The sequence below is a fragment of the Bos grunniens genome, chromosome 1 (assembly GCF_055505025.1).
Source record: "Bos grunniens cultivar Pamir isolate PY7600 chromosome 1, Bosgru_T2T1.0, whole genome shotgun sequence".
Lineage (NCBI taxonomy): Eukaryota > Metazoa > Chordata > Mammalia > Artiodactyla > Bovidae > Bos > Bos grunniens.
The window spans coordinates 131,246,520-131,264,287 of record NC_141165.1 but is presented as its reverse complement, the minus strand read 5'-3'; the positions used below and the strand labels follow the sequence as shown (position 1 = coordinate 131,264,287).

The window sequence follows — 17,768 nt, the reverse complement described above, 5'->3', positions numbered from 1 at the left end:
GTCTCACACATATCAAGCTTTTTAAATTCATCAGGTAAAACTTTGAGGGCCTCATAATATGTGTTTCCTCAAAATGTTGAACTCACAGTTTTGGGGTTTTTTTTTAATCTGAAATATTTTATTTACCATTTCAAGTAGTGAACTCACAGTCCTTAACAACAATCTTGGATTATAGTAAACCTGACTTGAACCTGCAAAAAAGGCCCTCTGACACTGTTAGTTTTGGCTCTGACTCAAATAACCACCTTATTGGTCAGAAACAATGTACTATTATACTGCCAGCTTTTCTGAAATCAGCAATTTAAGCAAAGTGTTCCAACAAATGATTTAAATGAAGTCAACATCAAAGAAAGGGAATTCAGAACTGAAGGGTCCAGTTTTTTCTCTCTTACTTTTTTTCTCTTTAGATATTATACCAGCTCTAAAAAGCAATATGACTCTTAAACTCAATCAGATCTCATATGCTGATAAAAAGCTAAACATGGTGAAGCCTGTTTATGGGCACCACAAACTTACAAAAAGGCCTTTCTTTCCTCTAGAATTTGTTTTTGAATGCAAGTTTATAGAAGTTTATCCCTCACTACTGGCAATAAAATCCACAATCAACTACATTGTTTTATTTCTACTCAAATTTTAATTTTACATCCTGAAATAATTATATAGTGGTCCATTAAAAAAAAAGGCCAGACATACAACATGCGATATTGTGTAAGATTCACATGCGGTTTGGTAATCTTCAAAGCTGTTATTTCACATCTTAGAAAAGGTTCAATGCACAAATGTGCATTTGGTTTAAATCTGTACTTCTGATCCATTTTTGAGACTGTTAAAGTTTTAAATTATATAGTAGTTATTACTGGAGACCATCTATCAAATGATTTTTAACTCTAACTCAATTGTTCCAATATATGGATTATAACTATGGAAGAAGCAATGAATGAATTGAGTATTATTTATTTCAGCAGGAAATTTAGCAGCATTGAACATATTAGGAGGGAAAATAATTATGTTTAAAGATCAAAGGGAGTCATGTTAATTATGGATCTGTTTTAAAAAAAAAACTGGGCTCAAATGTACATCAAATACACACAATTAATAAAAACAAAAAACATTTTAAACTAAATGTAGAATTTTTTGTGTGTATCTAACTTATTTTCTGTTTCCTGAAGCAACTAGAATAAGAATTGACATTTTTTTTAAAACCACAGTTACAGAAGACTTGATAGTCATTTTTTACTTAAAAGTGTTTACCGTGTAAAGTGTATCTGTGTAAAGTGATGGAGGTGCACATATGACTCTGACTTTAATCTCTTCATACAGCCAGTGACAGGCACCTAAAGGGCACGAAAGCTACATGCAGTCTTGATTCTGACACATATGAAGACACGTCGCTGGAATGACCTCTTTCTTTTTCTATTCCTTCTTCATATCATCTTTATTGCTTCTTTTATTGAGCATTTCAATGCTTCACAGTGTGCTACCATTTCATATTAGCTCATTAATTTCCACAAAGTCCTATGAGGAAGATATTCTCACTCCCATTTTACAGATGAGAAACCTAAGAATCAGAGATTTCATTTCTTCTATATTCAGCTTTTGAATCCATATGTGTGTCAGAAAAGAGTGTGTTATTAGTTCTACCCTACAGAATTTTCCTAAAGCAGCAGCAAAAATATGTCCCTAAAACACAGTCCAACAAATATTGAGGACTGATTTTGACAGACCGGCCTCAGTACTAAAGAACCAAAGAAAATTATAATTGCATACAAGCAAAACAATTACCAAACTATGCATCAATCAGCTATAAAAAACTTTCAAATCTCTATGGTCAAAATAAATATTACTGGGACTCTAATAGGTTTTAAGGTGTTTTGGAAGAAGATGAGAAAAATAATCATAACAACCACCACTTTTGCATAAGCACTTCATAACCCATAAACCACTTTTTTTAAATATAAATTCATTTATTTATTTGGAGGCTAATTACTTTACAATATTGTATTGGTTTTGGCATACATCAACATGAATCCACCCCGGGTGTACACATGTTTCCCATCCTGCACGGCCCTCCCACCTCCCTCCCCATACCATCCTTCTGGGTCATCCCAATGCACCAGCCCCAAGCATCCTGTATTATGCATCGAACCTGGACTGGCGATTCCTTTCATATATGATATTATACATGTTTCAATGCCATTCTCCCTAATCATCCTCCCCCTCCCTCTCCCACAGAGTCCAAAAGACTGTTCTATACATCTGTGTCTCTTTTGCTGTCTCACATACAGGGTTACCATTACCATCTTTCTAAATTCCATATATATGCGTTGGTATACTGTATTGGTGTTTTATTTCTGGCTTACTTTGCTATGTATAATAGGCTCCAGTTTCATCCACCTCATTAGAACTGATTCAAATGTATTCTTTTTAATGGCTGAGTAATACTCCATTGTGTATATGGACCACAGCTTTCTTATCCATTTGTCTGCTGATGGACATCTAGGTTGCTTCCACATCCTGGCTATTATAAACAGTGCTGCGATGAACATTGGGGTACATGTGTCTCTTTCAATTCTGGTTTCCTCGGCGTGTATGCCCAGCAGTAGGATTGCTGGATCATAAGGCAGTTCTATTTCCAGTTTTTTAAGGAATCTCCACACTGTTCTCCATAGTGGCTTGTACTAGTTTGCATTCCCACCAACAGTGTAAGAGGGTTCCCTTTTCTCCACACCCTCTTCAGCATTTATTTCTTGTAGACTTTTGGATCGCAGCCATTCTGACTGGCATGAAATGGTACCTCACTGTGGTTTTGATTTGCATTTCTCTGATAATGAGTGATGTTGAGTATCTTTTCATGTGTTCGTTAGCCATCTGTATGTCTTCTTTGGAAAATTTCTGTTTAGTTCTTTGGCCCACTTTTTGATTGGGTTGTTTATTTTTCTGGAGTTGAGCTTCAGGAGTTGCTTGTATATTTTTGAGATTAGTTGTTTGTCGGTTGCTTCACTTGCTATTATTTCCTCCCATTCTGAAGGCTGTCGTTTCACCTTGCTTAGAGTTTCCTTTGTTGTGCAAAAGCTTTTAACCATAAACCACTTTTATGAGACTGCTTTTATTTTCTTATTTGTTTTTTAAAACTTTCTATCATGTTTGATGTTTACAGTCCATGTACATTCACTTTCTTTTCAACAGATGAGAACACTGTCTCAAAGAAGTTAACTGACTTGCGGGGCAGTCCTTGATTGGCTCAGACAGAAAATGGTACATGAATATCAATGATGCTCCTAAGACTGCAATAAGCAATGAGACTAAGAAGGCAAAGTAAACAAAGTGTACCTGCAAGGAAGATATTAAGCAGAAGATATTAAGAAGAGGTGGCAGGAATACACAGAACTATACAAAAAAGATCTTCATGACCAAGATAATCACGATGGTGTGATCACTCATCTAGAGCCAGACATTCTGGAATGTGAAGTCAAGTGGGCCTTAGAAAGCATCACTATGAACCAAGCTAGTGGAGGTGATGGAATTCCACTTGAGCTATTTCAAATCCTGAAAGATGATGCTGTGAAAGTGCTGCACTCAATATGCCAGCAAATTTGGAAAACTCAGCAGTGGCCACAGGACTGGAAAAGGTCAGTTTTCATTCCAATCCCAAAGAAACGCAATGCCAAAGAATGCTCAAACTACCGCACAATTGCACTCATCTCACACGCTAGTAAAGTAATGCTCAAAATTCTCCAAGCCAGGCTTCAGCAATACGTGAACCGTGAACTTTCAGACGTTCAAGCTGGTTTTAGAAAAGGCAGAGGAACCAGAGATCAAATTGCCAACATCCGCTGGATCATGGAAAAAGCAAGAGAATTCCAGGAAAACATCTATTTCTGCTTTATTGACTATGCCAAAGCCTTTGACTGTGTGGATCACAATAAACTGTGGAAAATTCTGAAAGAGATGGGAATACCAGATCACCTGACCTGCCTCTTGAGAAACCTGTATGGAGTTCAGGAAGCAACAATTAGAACTGGACATGGAACAAGACTGGTTCCAAATAGGAAAAGGAGTACATCAAGGCTGTATATTGTCACCCTGCTTATTTAAATTCTATGCAAAGTACATCATGAGAAACACTGGGCTGGAAGAAGCACAAGTTGGAATCAAGATTTCCGGGAGAAATATCAATAACCTCAGATATGCAGATGATACCACCCTTATGGCAGAAAGTGAAGAGGAACTAAAAAGCCTCTTGATGAAAGTGAAAGGAGAGTGAAAAAGTTGGCTTAAAGCTCAACATTCAGAAAATGAAGATCATGAAATCTGGTCCCATCACTTCATGGCAAATAGATGGGGAAACAGTGGAAACAGTGTCAGACTTTATTTTTTGGGGGCTCCAAAATCACTGTGGATGGTGACTGCAGCCATGAAATTGAAAGACACTTACTCCTTGAAGAAAAGTTATGACCAACCTAGATAGCATATTCAAAAGCAGAGACATTACTTGGCCAACAAAGGTCCGTCTAGTCAAGGATATGGTTTTTCCAGTGGTCATGTATGGATGTGAGAATTGGACTGTGAAGAAAGCTGAGTGCTGAAGAATTGATGCTTTTGAACTATGGTATTGGAGAAGACTCTTGAGAGTCCCTTGGACTGCAAGGAGATTCAACTGGTCCATTCTGAAGGAGATCAGCCCTGGGATTTCTTTAGAAGGAATGATTCTAAAGCTGAAACTCCAGTACTTTGGCCACCTCATGTGAAGAGTTGACTCATTGCAGAAGACTCTGATGCTGGGAGGGATTGGGGGTGTGAGGAGAAGGGTACGACAGAGGATGAGATGGCTCGATGGCATCACTGACTTGATGGACGTGAGTCTGAGTGAACTCCAGGAGCTGGTGATGGACAGGGAGGCCTGGCGTGCTGCGATTCTTGGGGTCGCAAAGAGTCGGACACGACCGAGTGATTGAACTGAACTGAACTGAACCTGCAAGGAACTCACAGTCAACTGAGCAGATATTGAAATGCAATAAGGGTGGCAACAGAATCCAATGCATCCATGAACACGTATCCCTAGCCTGATACTGGGGTGAGGACTGTCTGCAGAGCTTTCTGGAAAATGCCTACCTAAGCTGTGTCCAAGGACAGGAGTAGTTACAGAAGAATTACGGATTAATTACAGATAGAAGATAGGTCAATGGGGGCAGGGCATTTTAGACCAAGACTTAGGAAAAGAAAAGCCCAGACATAATGGACATGGTGACATTTACATGAAAAAAAAAAAATGTGAACAATATAATACTACTACCCTGAAGGCAGGAACCAGAGAGGACTAAGTAGCTAGGCAGAGCAGTATTGAAGTATTTCAAATCCTATCATTAGAGATGGGAAGCCTGACTATGTTTTATGGATGGAACTAATATAACTCAATCTGTGTTTCACGTCAATGTACCTGTTGTGTGGAAGATGGATTCTATGAGACAAGATGGAGGCCAAGAAACTGGTTAGATGTTAACAGTTTCACTGGGCAAGAGATAATAAAGCAGTGATAAGAAGATACGAAAGGTGTTGACAGATATTTAAAAAGCAAAATAAATAAGATTTTAAGGTGACTGACATTTGAGATATGGAAGAGTAAAGCATGACCCCACCAACACCTAAGCTGTCTACTACTGTGTATCTGCATGTTGCATTTCCACCAGCTGAAATGAAGAATATGGAAAAATTCAGCTTCTTACGGCTCGTCTGCACCTGTGTTCACTGCATCACTACTATTTCCTCTGAATTAATACTCCCACACTGGGTAAGGAGAATCTTAAAAGCTTAGACAAACCTGAGAGTTCCTTCTTGTTTTACTGAAAATCATAACTATGGTTCAATTCCCAATTCATTGGGGTGTTAAATAGGGGTCAGTCATAGACTGTAGTGCCCAAGATATTTCAGCAAAGGCTTTCTGTTTTTGTTTTGAGGCACAGAGTTCACCAGCAGCAAAAAGAGGAGCTCTAGGAAACATTCCATCAGTAGTAATAAAGTCAGCAAAAAAACTGCACTGGTCTTTTTTTTTTTTTGCCATTGTGTCTCTCTGGTCCCAGTCAATCTTAGGCTTCAAGGCTCAGCGTTCCAGAGGCTGTCAGTGGATAATCAATTCTAACGAAGAAGCGCTCTGCTCCTTCATTGCATGGAAGGCAGAATACTTATGGGAAACATCAGACAAAATAATATTTCTTCAGGACAGAATAGAATGCGCATCCTTGTGATGATTCATGTGAACATTCCTATTGTATGCCAAGAATACATTTAAAGAGAGAGCAACATCATTCATGATACCATATTTTAGAACTAAAAAAATAATAATAAAATAATAAAACAGGTGATGAAATGGAGAGAATGGAGCAATTTCACATCAAGGGAAGACAAATGGACAAGCACTTATAGGAAAAGAGCTGGAGTTTCACAGAAATCCCATTTGTCTGGTTACAGAGCATCACCTGGTTTAGAGATGTGTGGCATCTGCCTTTTCTTTTAACAGAGCTATTGCTGAAAGGGCAGAAAAAGCAACTGTTTCTTAAGCTTCAAAGACTAACTGGTCCCTGTGAGAGGCCTGTGGAGAGTGCAGTGGGGTGTGAACTGAATGTCCAGCTTCCTGTGTCTGACTGGCCCAGCACTCAGGGCTACAGGGAAATGAAGGACTGTATGTCTTTTAGTGCCTATTGTAAGAAAGACATACAAAATGGGATTAGATTTTCTTAATGGTTCAAGTCAGCAGAGATAACATGTGATTGCTTGGGAAATGGCTGGTATATGGAAGTTCTTTTTCATTTTGGTTTCCTGTGACAGACACAGCGATGGGAATACGATCACTCTGGTGATAGAGAGTCACAAATTTACTTTGTCAATGAAATTGTGACAGTAATAAGAGCTGCTTTATCTGTGAAGTAGCAAAGGGAGTGGAAAGATTAATAATGCCATCGACTTTACCCTGTTTAAGCAATGAATATCACTGAACCAAAGAACTGTAAAAAAATCTTAGGGCGGAGGACAAACTTGGAAATGGGAGAAATTTGGAGTTAAAACTCTTGAGGTTTTATCAACTATCTTTCTTTCAACAGAGCATGCTTCAAAACATGGAATTATTTAAAAAGCTATAGATATGATTGCCATCATAAATCCAAATTTTAAATATTTTTCCATTACTAGAAGTGCTAAATAAAGTTATTTTTCTTCCCTTATTTTTCTATAAGTGTCTTGAAGGGGCAACCATCATGATTTTCTAAAAGGCTACTTTCAACAAAGAAACAAATGTACCCACTTTTTACATTAACTATGAATTTATTCAAAAATGAAAACAAGTAGGAAAACAGGTTGACCATCATGTAATTTCACATGATGAAGAATCTCAAGGCCCACCTGGCGCACATCTAATAAAGGCCTAATAGGTGTAGGTTAAGATAGTAAAATTATATAAAACAAACCCACAACCATTCTCAAAACACCAACCAGAGGCATATATTTCAACAGTTTCAATGGCACACTGTTTAAAAACTTGGCTGGGTGCCTCTCTGCATCTATTCTGTTCCAGTTGGACTTTACATTTTATAGGTATGTCACAACCTATAAAATGGTTATATATACCACATTATATATCTATTTCCTTAAAAGATGGGGCCATTGTGCAATATGCAACACTAGTTTAGAAGATAATTCATTTCTACCATGATGGCAATCTTAACATTCGTTGACATTAAAATGCAAATATAATAATGATTCAGTGACTGAACAACAACAACATAATCAATCAAAATTGACACAATATTTCTTTAAAAAGATGCTTGAATTTGTTTGTGTATTTTAGGTTTACAAATAGAATTCTTGAGGAGGTGTGTAAATGTTATTACCAGATGGAGGGAAAATGGTGCATACAAACACAAGGCATAAATATAACAATATTGATGATTTACATCTATAGATAATAATATTTTGATTATTTCAGAAAATGACAGAATATCAAGTTTAGCTTGACTGAATTTTCTGGTTAATTCAGAATTAAATAGAAACACTTTTCTATTGCTATCATTCAAAACAGCATTACTTCATCATTTTTTATTGGTCATGTAATGGACATTAATAATTTTTCAATAGGTCAAATTACTACAGATCCTTTGAGTTGCTAACGTTTTTCCATGACAGTAACACCCCATTACACATGAAATGTAATCATTTTTGAAATCATTTCTATTCCCAAAGGGTCATAATTTTCATTAAATTATCTAGTTATTTTGCATAACCTCAACATTAAATCTAGCACTACCTTTGATGGCATTAACAAGATCCAGCACATTAAGTTTAAAAGTCAAAGTTTTTTTTTTTAATAAAAATGTAATGATTTATATTTGAGAAGAATTTTAATAATGTGTTACATAATAAATTATCATGATTATATTACTTTAGATTTCTCATTTACAATTGCAAAGGAAGAAGTGTCTAGAATTATCTGAACATTATTATTTTTCTTATGAAATAACTAATATTATTAAAATTAAACAATGAAGCTATCACTAACAATAACACTTGTATAGTACAATGTTCCTTACTTATAAAACACTTTGTAACACACAATATGTTAAGCTTTTTTCCAAACTCATTCTATGAGGCCACCATCACCCTAATACCAAAACCTGACAAAGATCCCACAAAAAAAGAAAACTACAGGCCAATATCACTGATGAACATAGATGCAAAAATCCTTAACAAAATTCTAGCAATCAGAATCCAACAACACATTAAAAAGATCATACACCATGATCAAGTGGGCTTTATCCCAGGGATGCAAGGATTCTTCAATATCCGCAAATCAATCAATGTAATACACCACATTAACAAATTGAAAAATAAAAACCATATGATTATCTCAATAGATGCAGAGAAAGCCTTTGACAAAATTCAACATCCATTTATGATAAAAACTCCCCAGAAAGCAGGAATAGAAGGAACATACCTCAACATAATAAAAGCTATATATGACAAACCCACTGCAAACATTATCCTCAATGGTGAAAAATTGAAAGCATTTCCTCTAAAGTCAGGAACAAGACAAGGGTGCCCACTTTCACCATTACTATTCAACATAGTTTTGGAAGTTTTGGCCACAGCAATCAGAGCAGAAAAAGAAATAAAAGGAATCCAAATTGGAAAAGAAGAAGTAAAACTCTCACTATTTGCAGATGACATGATCCTCTACATAGAAAACCCTAAAGAGTCCACCAGAAAATTACTAGAAATAATCAATGACTACAGTAAAGTTGCAGGATATAAAATCAACACACAGAAATCCCTGGCATTCCTATACACTAATAATGAGAAAACAGAAAGAGAAATTAAGGAAACAATTCCATTCACCATTGCAACGGAAAGAATAAAATACTTAGGAATATATCTACCTAAAGAAACTAAAGACCTATATATAGAAAACTATAAAACACTGGTGAAAGAAATCAAAGAGGACACTAATAGATGGAGAAATATACCATGTTCATGGATTGGAAGAATCAATATAGTGAAAATGAGTATACTACCCAAAGCAATTTATAGATTCAACGCAATCCCTATCAAGCTACCAACAGTATTCTTCACAGAGCTAGAACAAATAATTTCACAATTTGTATGGAAATACAAAAAACCTCGAATAGCCAAAGCGATCTTGAGAAAGAAGAATGGAACTGGAGGAATCAACCTACCTGACTTCAGGCTCTACTACAAAGCCACAGTTATCAAGACAGTATGGTACTGGCACAAAGACAGAATTATTGATCAATGGAATAAAATAGAAAGCCCAGAGATAAATCCACGCACATATGGAGACCTTATCTTCGACAAAGGAGGCAAGAATATACAATGGATTAAAGACAATCTCTTTAACAAGTGGTGCTGGGAAATCTGGTCAACCACTTGTAAAAGAATGAAACTGGACCACTTTCTAACACCATACACAAAAATAAACTCAAAATGGATTAAAGATCTAAACGTAAGACCAGAAACTATAAAACTCCTAGAGGAGAACATAGGCAAAACACTCTCCGACATACATCACAGCAGGATCCTCTATGACCCACCTCCCAGAATATTGGAAATAAAAGCAAAAATAAACAAATGGGACCTAATTAACCTTAAAAGCTTCTGCACATCAAAGGAAACTATTAGCAAGGTGAAAAGACAGCCTTCAGAATGGGAGAAAATAATAGCAAATGAAGCAACCGACAAACAACTAATCTCAAAAATATACAAGCAACTCCTACAGCTCAACTCCAGAAAAATAAACGACCCAATCAAAAAATGGGCCAAAGAACTAAATAGACATTTCTCCAAAAAAGACATACAGATGGCTAACAAACACATGAAAAGATGCTCAACATCACTCATTATCAGAGAAATGCAAATCAAAACCACTATGAGGTACCATTTCACACCAGTCAGAATGGCTGCGATCCAAAAGTCTACAAATAATAAATGCTGGAGAGGGTGTGGAGAAAAGGGAACCCTTTTACACTGTTGGTGGGAATGCAAACTAGTACAGCCACTATGGAGAACAGTGTGGAGATTCCTTAAAAAACTGGAAATAGAACTGCCTTATGATCCAGCAACCCCACTGCTGGGCATACACACTGAGGAAACCAGAAGGGAAAGAGACACGTGTACCCCAATGTTCATCGCAGCACTGTTTATAATAGCCAAGACATGGAAGCAACCTAGATGTCCATCAGCAGATGAATGGATAAGAAAGCTGTGGTACATATACACAATGGAGTATTACTCAGCCATTAAAAAGAATACATTTGAATCAGTTCTAATGAGGTGGATGAAACTGGAGCCTATTATACAGAGTGAAGTAAGCCAGAAGGAAAAACATAAATACAGTATACTAACGCACATATATGGAATTTAGAAAGATGGTAACAATAACCCGGTGTACGAGACAGCAAAAGAGACAATGATGTATAGAACAGTCTTATGGACTCTGTGGGAGAGGGAGAGGGTGGGAAGATTTGGGAGAATGGCAATGAAACATGTAAAATATCATGTAGGAAACGAGTTGCCAGTCCAGGTTCGATGCATGATGCTGGATGCTTGGGGCTGGTGCACTGGGACGGCCCAGAGGGATGGTATGGGGAGGGAGGAGGGAGGAGGGTTCGGGATGGGGAACACATGTATACCTGTGGCGGATTCATTTTGATATTTGGCAAAACTAATACAATTATGTAAAGTTTAAAAATAAAATAAAATTGGAAGAATAAAAAAAAAAAAGTAAAAAAAAAAAAAAAGTAAAAAAAAAAAAAAAGAAAAAAAATATGTTAAGCTTTTTATATGTATAGTCTAATTGAATACTTGAAAAATGCTGTGAGGTTGGTATTACTGTCCACTTTTTATACATGGAGCAACTAAGACTCAAGAAATGTAAATAACTTTTTCTAGGTCACACATTAGGTAAACGACAGAAATAAGATTCAACAACATTCCATCTGACTCCAACATCTATACTCTTCACTACACAATTCTTTGTAATGTACTTCTTCCAGCTCTGGTAATTCCCGAACTCTAGAGTAATTTTTAAAGCCCTTTATTCTTTCTGTAAGTTCATCCGATAATTTCTCATTACAAGGACTGATGAGCTTGCATGAAAACAAAAAATAAAAACAAGTTTCTGTGCCCCAACGAAGATCTATTAAATCAGGTTCTCGAAGGGGCATGCCTAATAACCTGGATATTTAATAAGCTTCAGATAAGCTCAGATATATATGATGAGATATTTCAGATAAGCTCAGATAACAAACTTCATCTAAGTTTAGGAAACCCTGTCAAGCCCCAGGTTTTACTTTGCTCCTTTCAAACACAGACCACCAGGCAGTCGTCACAGATGACAAGCTCTTCAAATATGATTTAATGGAACCTACTGTTGGCACTCAGAATCAAAGTCACCAGAAGATGTTGAATTTCCCCTGGGACATCCCTGTGAAACTTCTACCACTCCAGTAGAATTCTCGCTGGAGTTCAAATGCCTATTTCAAATTGTAACAAGCATTATATAACGTGTCTACTAGACGCCTAGTACCATGCTAAGCACTGAAGAGTGCATAATAGAAAAGTCAAAGAAATCACGAGTTGAGAATGGAATATTTAAGGAAATACACAGATAAGGTCTCTAAAAGAGCAGAATTGAGATTTCAAAGAAAAAAATCAAAAAAGCAAGTAATTCTCCAATCAGGGTTAATTTTAAAATGTTAGAACCAATTATAAGTGTACTGGGGATGGAAAACCAAATGCTCATCCTTACTTAAGAAACTTTTTTTCCCCAAAACTTCTGCCTGGAGCACAAGGATCTATTGCTCAACATCAATTCTAAAAATTAAATATTTATTGCATTTGGAATGAGGAAAGGAAAAGGTTATTTTTAAGCTCATACTGACTCCAATAGTGCCTTTTAAAAGTGAACCACAAATAAAATACAGAAATCAAAAACAACTATGCTACTAAACTTCTCATAACTGTTTCCTGCTGTCAAATGAATTCATTTTTTGATTAGTTTCCTTTGCAGTAACTAGTGTTTTTCTTCATTTAATCTCAAGGAAAAAAAAATACATATACAGCTTTTCAAGATACACTTGAAAACTTTCCTTTGTTTCTACTCCTTAGTTATCTTTTGCTGTTGGTGATCATTTTACTTTCTTGCACATTTGTGCATATTATTCTAGCTTGTATTGTAATGCACATATTTTAATACTTGAATAAGATAATAACTTCTCAACAATATACAGATATTTCATAAGTTTATTAAAAAAAAAACCCTATGCAGCTGAAATAAGAACTTCTAAATTCCTTAAGTAATTTTGGATTTGATCATTTCTACCCCAGTTTTCACTGAAATCCAGGCTTAGGAACACAAATTCCATATGGACAACTTAAGGCTGAATTAACTTTGGAATTGAGTATAAGATTGCAGGAAGAAACTCTATTTTGATTTCAATGTCTACTATAGACACAGAAGAACAGCCATTATTTATAAAAGCATCAAATTCCCAAGGTAAAGGACTTTATAAAGTGAAACATTTCTTTGACTAATGTAACAGACAGTCAAACTCCCTGTCACCACTGCCTGGAGATAGACACACCTTTTCATGTCTTGTATTCATCCTGGGCTACTTTCACTCCCTCTGGAGGGCTTTTGAACTTGAACTTGACATCTCTTAAATTTATGCTTTTTCTAAATGCAAAGGGGTTTTCTTTTTCCTTACAGTTTTAGTCTTATGTGGAGTTCAAATCTAACTTAGATTAAAGAGAAGGAGTCTAGGCCCTAGAAATTCAATGTTTGTTCTTTTCTCTTTTTTTTCTTTTGTTTTTATGAGGTTGAGCTGAAAACCCCAAAGTAGGACATAATGGCTTTAGAGACAGGAAGGAAATATTCTTTATTTTTTTTTTTTTCCTAGTGTAAAAAGCCCACAAGGCTCTTTTGTAGAAAGCCCACAGTAGAAGCACTCCCTCAAAAGGCACTTTTTTCTTCATAATAGCCTTAGAGGAGACAGTGCTCAGAAATGATGACAGAGCAAGTGTTGCTAATGTCATACTCAGAAACAAGCTAAGTGGTTTACGGCCAAAATCCCTTTTTACTCTATATATTTGTCAAAATATGGATTTTTTTCATCAACACAAAGTTCTTTAAAGGTCACTGTCTCTCAAATTCCACAATAAATAATGTCCCTAAAAAAAAAAAAGAAGGTTCTCAGATAAGACATAGTAAGAAATAATCAGCATGACATCATGGAAGAAGGAAAAAGATATTATGAGAGTGAAAAAAACATATGAAATTATGGACTCAAAGGAGTTGACAGAACCATTTCTGCATAGCAGTTACAGACATGACTTTGACGTTCAAAAACTTGTAGAATATGACATCCATTTTGGTTCACATCACACCAAATAATAAATCTTCATCAAAATTAGCAAACTACAAACGTGATTCATTCACTCAACAAATATTTACTGAGTGTCTGTTAAGTCACAGGCGCTGTGTGCACAGATAAAGACTGCAAAAGACCCTACTCTGTGGATGCATCTTACATTCTAGAAGGAAACAATCTTTTCACCTTTTTGTTCTGAACAGACACTTGAAAGTGCATGACCTAAAGGAACAGTAGATTTATTTCCATTTAAAGATCAAATTTTTTTGGCAATACTGTCATTTAATTAAAGCTCTATGTTTGAAGACCCAGAGATTGAAGCACATTCTCTTCCTCTACTTGCCCAAGACGAAAAAGCTCTTGTACTTCCCCTGTAACAAACACTTATAGGGCTCCCAAAAGCAAAACAATAATTTCCTTTAAATATGTTTGAAATAAAACATACATAGCACTATTTAAAGTCTATAATTTATACAAACTAATTTATCATATTCTAAAATATCAATGTTGTATCTCATATTATAAGTCAATCTCAAAAACGTTCGCTAGATCTTACCTTGGACCGTCAGAGTGGCTGATGCTTCAGCTTTTCCAACCATGTTTTCTGCAACACAAGTGTATGACCCCATGTCACCAGCTGTCACCTTCCGAATTTTCAAGGTATGATCATCTCTGATTTCATATCTAGTGACATAACAAAAGAAAGCACAGTTAAGTAAGCTTCTACTTGAAGAATCCCATCGTTACAATTGTGGCATATTTAGACATCAACTCACATGCAATAGTCTCTTCAGAAAATTTAAAGCAAAAGGTAAATAATGTGGCAATCCTCTATGTAAGCATGCACATAGAAATGAGCATTTTTTTATATTCACAGGGGCAAAAATATTACACTACTTTTTAAAAATAAAGCTTATTTATTTTTAGTTGAAGGATAATTATTTTACAATATTGTATTGGTTTCTGCCAAACATCAACATGAATCAACCACAGGTATACCTATGTCTCCTCCCTCTTCAACCTCCCTCCCACATCCCTCCTCATTCCACCCATCTAGGTTGTTACAGAGAGCCCCCTTTTGAGTTCCCTGAGTCATACAGCAAATTCCCATTGGCTATCTATTTTACATATGGTAATGTATATCTTTCCATGTAACTCTCTCCATATATCCCACCTTCTCCCTCCTTCCCACTTATGCAGCCATAAGTCTGTTCTCTACATCTGTATCTCCATTGCTGCCCTGCAAATAGATTCATCAGTATCATCTTTCTAGATTCCATACATATGCGTTAACATATGATATTTCATTAAGCTACTTTTTAACAGAATATTTTTGGGCAAAGTTGGCACTTATTCAGTTCTTTCGTCAAGTTCTTATAACAACTTATAAAGTATTACGCTCATCTCCATTTGGCAGATGAGAAAACTGAGACATAGGAAGGTAAGGTAAACTGGCTTTGTTCTTCAGCTATTTTAATGGCAGAGTTGGTATTTGTACCCAGACAGTCTCATACTAGAATTCTCTTGCCCTGTCTCATTTTCCTTTTTCTTAAATTTTGGATGTCCCTTGAAATTTCACTTTAATATTCTTTTTACTCTACATGAAATCCCTGAGTTAAACTATCCAGTAGGTTATATTGATCGACTACACAAATATTTCTAGCTCCTATTTTATGTAAGTTCAAATTCACTATATTGACTAGTAATTAGACATTATATCCCACAGACACCTACTATTTAATATGTTATATAAAATTTTCTTTTCTTACCCTAGCACATAAAACAACTCCCTCTCCTAACACAATCTACCTGTCTTCCTTCACCAGTTCCCTATATGTAACAAATCATTCAATTCATCAGTTTGGTCTTGATAATGGACCCCTATCCTATTTCCATCTTATCTCCCCATTCAGGCAGTTCACATCTCTTATCTGGACAACAATGGTGACCCAGCCACTGGCCTCACCCCCATTGATGTGATAGCCCTAATGCTAAAAATTTTATTTTCTCTAAAAAGCAATCGGGTTCATAGTAATGTCTCTCTTGGCTCATCAAGTATATGCCATATGATTAAAAATCCTTTAATCCATACAAAGTCTTGTGAATTCAGCCTCTCTGTCTCCAGCCTGATTTCCCATATCTTTGCCCCAGGCCCCATGTGCTGCCACGCTAACTTTCCACCACACAAAGCATTCTTAGATTTGTGTCGTTTTATGATATCTCTTTTCCTGAATATTCTTCTCCTCTTTCTGTTTATCAAGTTGATATGTTTTTCAAGACATTGCTTCTCTGTCACTTCCCTTTGAGAACTCTCTCCTGATTTTCTGCTCCCACAGGTCTACCTTTATGCAATAAAAAGGTTTGCTATGTTACTCTGAATCTATCCATACATGTCTCCTTTGGTGAGTTCACTGACAACAGAAGCTTTATCTAAACCATTGCTGTAACCCGCAAACCTAATAGGGGCTCAAGGTATGTTTGGTGAATGAATGGCCACAGGAGAGATGACAGCCTCAAGACAGTGCCTGAAAGTTTCATTTCATTACCTCATTCCCTAAGGCTGGGAGTGTATCTCTGCTTCTAGGCAATTTAAGGATTTGACAGATACCAAGAAACTCTGACCTCTTCTACCATTCCCTGGTGATACTGTAGCCAAGGAAAAGGAAGTCTGCTTTTTAATTGGTTCATAGTTATATCTATAATGCTGTACCTCCCTTCCCTACCTACTCCCATATAAGACACTGGTATTAACTGTAGTCTGTCTGGACAAAGAGAAAACTGTTTAAGGAACAGCACATCTTACAAGGGTTCCTGGGCATATTGGGGTCATGAACGTACAGTTTTATCTGAAACTCTCAGAGAAAGCATGGCAACATTCTGATTCTAATTATCTCTGTTACTGTGTCTGGTCCAAGGAGATCAAAGAGTCCAGAGAAAACCATTCTAGTGGCTTATATGTGAACAGTGGTCAGATGAGAACCACAAAAATTCTGGGTAGATGAATCCCATCATTAAATTCTCATTCATACCTGGACTTGGGCAGTTCCCCATCATCTTTCCTCCATCGTACGGTGGGCACGGGGTCACCTCGGGCCTCACATTTAAATTCCGCACTGTCATCCACAGTGACTGCCAAGTTACTAGGTCTCTTCACAAAGGACGGTCTCTCTAAAATTAGAAAAAGTCATCTCAAAAAAATACAGAAACTTAAAGCCATTTTGGATGTTATTGAAGAGCAGATTTAGAATTTAAAAAAAGTATTCCACAGAGTTCCCCACTTCTCTCTTGGTGTGGTGTCTCCTCCTATTTGTCTTTCTATGTCTCGGCTACTTTATTTAAGGCTGCTTTACTAATTTCATCTGTCTTTTTTCCATTCCCCAAATACTTGTTTACCTTCTAGAAGAGGCCATTTCTTTTTCCCTTGGTGTTGTTTAGTCACTCAGTCATGTCTGACTCTTTGTGACCCCAAGGACACTAGCCCTTTGTCCATGGGATTCTCCAGGAAAGAATACTGGAGTGGGTTGCCACTTCCTTCTCTAGAGGATCTTCCTCACCCAAGAATCAAACCCGCATCTCCTGCATTGGCAGGCAGACTGCTGCATAAATGTACTAAATAATAATAAGAGATTCACTTTACAGTTAAGCCAGTCAAATAAAACTGTACTTACCTAACACAGTGAGCTCTGCTACTTCACTCTCACGCTCCCCAACCATGTTGGTACCAACACAAACATATTTGCCTGCATCACTTTTGCGGGTGTAAGTAATCATGAGCTTTCCTCCTCGTATCTTAAAAAAAAATTTTCACATGAATATCATTAAAATTGCTTTAGTAAT

General features: G+C 36.5%; 1 protein-coding gene across 11 annotated transcripts in view; it reads right to left on the bottom strand.

Moving 5' to 3' along the window:
• Positions 1-17,768, bottom strand: part of ROBO1 (roundabout guidance receptor 1) — a 1,296,447-nt gene that overhangs the window by 101,596 nt on the left and 1,177,083 nt on the right. For all 11 annotated transcript variants that reach the window (XM_086411285.1, XM_086411320.1, XM_086411293.1 and 8 more), the window contains 3 exons: positions 17,600-17,720; positions 16,961-17,099; positions 14,488-14,615 (listed from right to left, as the gene is read on the bottom strand). In XM_086411285.1, the coding sequence (XP_086267411.1) occupies positions 14,488-14,615; positions 16,961-17,099; positions 17,600-17,720 (388 nt within the window). The remainder of the gene's footprint in view (positions 1-14,487; positions 14,616-16,960; positions 17,100-17,599; positions 17,721-17,768) is intronic.